At 62.0% G+C, this 1,805-nt stretch overlaps 1 protein-coding gene across 1 annotated transcript; it reads left to right on the forward strand.

The window, feature by feature from the left end:
- Nucleotides 1-477: 477 nt before the first annotated feature.
- VDAG_00966 (uncharacterized protein) lies at nt 478-1,167 on the forward strand (the record flags this gene model as incomplete). Its single annotated transcript, XM_009649852.1, has 1 exon — nt 478-1,167. The coding sequence occupies one exon, from the start codon at nt 478-480 to the stop codon at nt 1,165-1,167; it is 690 nt and encodes a 229-aa protein (XP_009648147.1).
- Between the last annotated feature and the right edge of the window lie 638 nt (nt 1,168-1,805).

Genomic DNA, 1,805 nt, shown 5'->3' on the forward strand with positions numbered 1-1,805 from the left:
CGGTGTAGTTTGGGCCTGGCCACGAATCAATAAACAAATGAAACAAAAAAAAAGAGTGCACTCCTGGTGGCCTTGAGTGACGTGACATGTACGTGACAGATACCATGCGAGGGTGTCCATGTGATCAGCGGCACAGTGCCGAGGTGTCGAATGCATGCATCTATCTCGTCAGCCATCTGGTGGAAGTCCGATGGACCCGGCATCGACAGTGGCACCCAAAGGCGTGCGATTGCGACGACGGGCTAGATGCAGTAGTGAGCCCCGCAGTGCCGCGGTCCAGTCGTCATTGTTCATTGCGGCCGGCAAGGACAAGCTCGCCATGTGCCGCCTGCCGCCTGCCGCCCGCCGCCCGGTGTATAAAGCTTGTCTGTTGCTTCCACTGGAGGTCGGCAGTCCATCCATCCTCTTTACTCTTCCACGACCGAAATCAGCCGCTGTCATCCATCCACCTTTGGTAACAGGACCAACAGATCAGCCATGGCGCTACCCCCCAAGTTCGCAGGCCACAAGCTCACCTTCACCTCGGCCGCGACGCCAGCCGCCCCTTCCGGCGGCGACAGCAGCCCCGCAGGCCTGTCCTTCGAGCAGCCGCACACGCTCGAGGTCTACCTCGACTACGTCTGCCCCTTCTCGGCCAAGCTCTACAAGACGCTCTTCGGGCCGGTGGCGGCGGCCGTGCGGCAGAACCCGGCCTGGGCGCGCCGCCTGCAGGTCGTCTTCCGGCACCAGGTGCAGCCGTGGCACCCGTCGTCGACGCTGACGCACGAGGCGGCCCTCGCCGTGCTGCGCCTGGCGCCGGCGCGCTTCTTCGACTTCAGCGCCGCCCTCTTCGCGGCGCAGAAGGACTACTTTGACGTCGGCGTCGTCGGCGAGACGCGCAACGCCACCTACCGCCGCCTCGCGCGGCTGGCGAGCGCGACGGCCGGCGTCGACGAGGACGACGTGTTCCGCCTGCTGGCCATCTCGGACAAGCCGGCGGAGGACGGGTCGCTGAACACGGGCAATGCCGTGACGGTCGACCTCAAGCTCGCCGTCAAGATGGCGCGGCTGACGGGCGTCCACGTGAGCCCGACGGTGCTGCTGGATGGGGTTGTGCAGGGCGATGTCAGCTCGGGGTGGACGCTGGAGCAGTGGACCGAGTGGCTGGGTGCCAATATTGCAGAATAGGGGAAGCGTCTGAATGAATGATATATATGATGAACAGTGTTTTTTCTTGGATTGATGGAGACAGAGTGATGTGAGCTGTCTGTCTTCCTTTGGGTGAGGTACCTGAGTACATAGTTGAGGTTTGGATGTAGGGTATACTCCCTAGGTGCCTGGTAGGCAGGCAGGCAGGCAGGCAGGCAGGCACGACAGTGCACGCGCTTGCTGCGTGTCGCTAAATTTTAGGCGCCTTCTTTCCACCTCCCACCTCCACCTCAACCTCAACCTCACCACACACGCATGGGCCCTCACTCATCGAGTCTTCCTCCATCGCGACCGCCCTGAGAACCAGCGCTTCACGGTGCTGTACCCTCTCGCCATGACCCTCCTCCGCCTCTCCGCCTTCCGCGTGACGCCAAATGGCATCTACCGGGCATCGGTCCCTATGCGCTCCTCTGTCCTCCGCCCCCTCCTTCACAAAATCCTCCATCAAGCACGATCCAACTCTACAACCGCCGCCTCAAAACCCACGCCATCCTCCAGGATACCCTCCTCATCCTCCATCAACAAACCCGGCACGCCCCGTAAGCCTCCTACGCCCCCTGGGTCTCCTGAACCCCTTCTCAAGCATCATACCCACCACCATTCGCAGCTCACTGACA

Source organism: Verticillium dahliae, genomic scaffold, assembly GCF_000150675.1.
Source record: "Verticillium dahliae VdLs.17 supercont1.2 genomic scaffold, whole genome shotgun sequence".
Lineage (NCBI taxonomy): Eukaryota > Fungi > Ascomycota > Sordariomycetes > Glomerellales > Plectosphaerellaceae > Verticillium > Verticillium dahliae.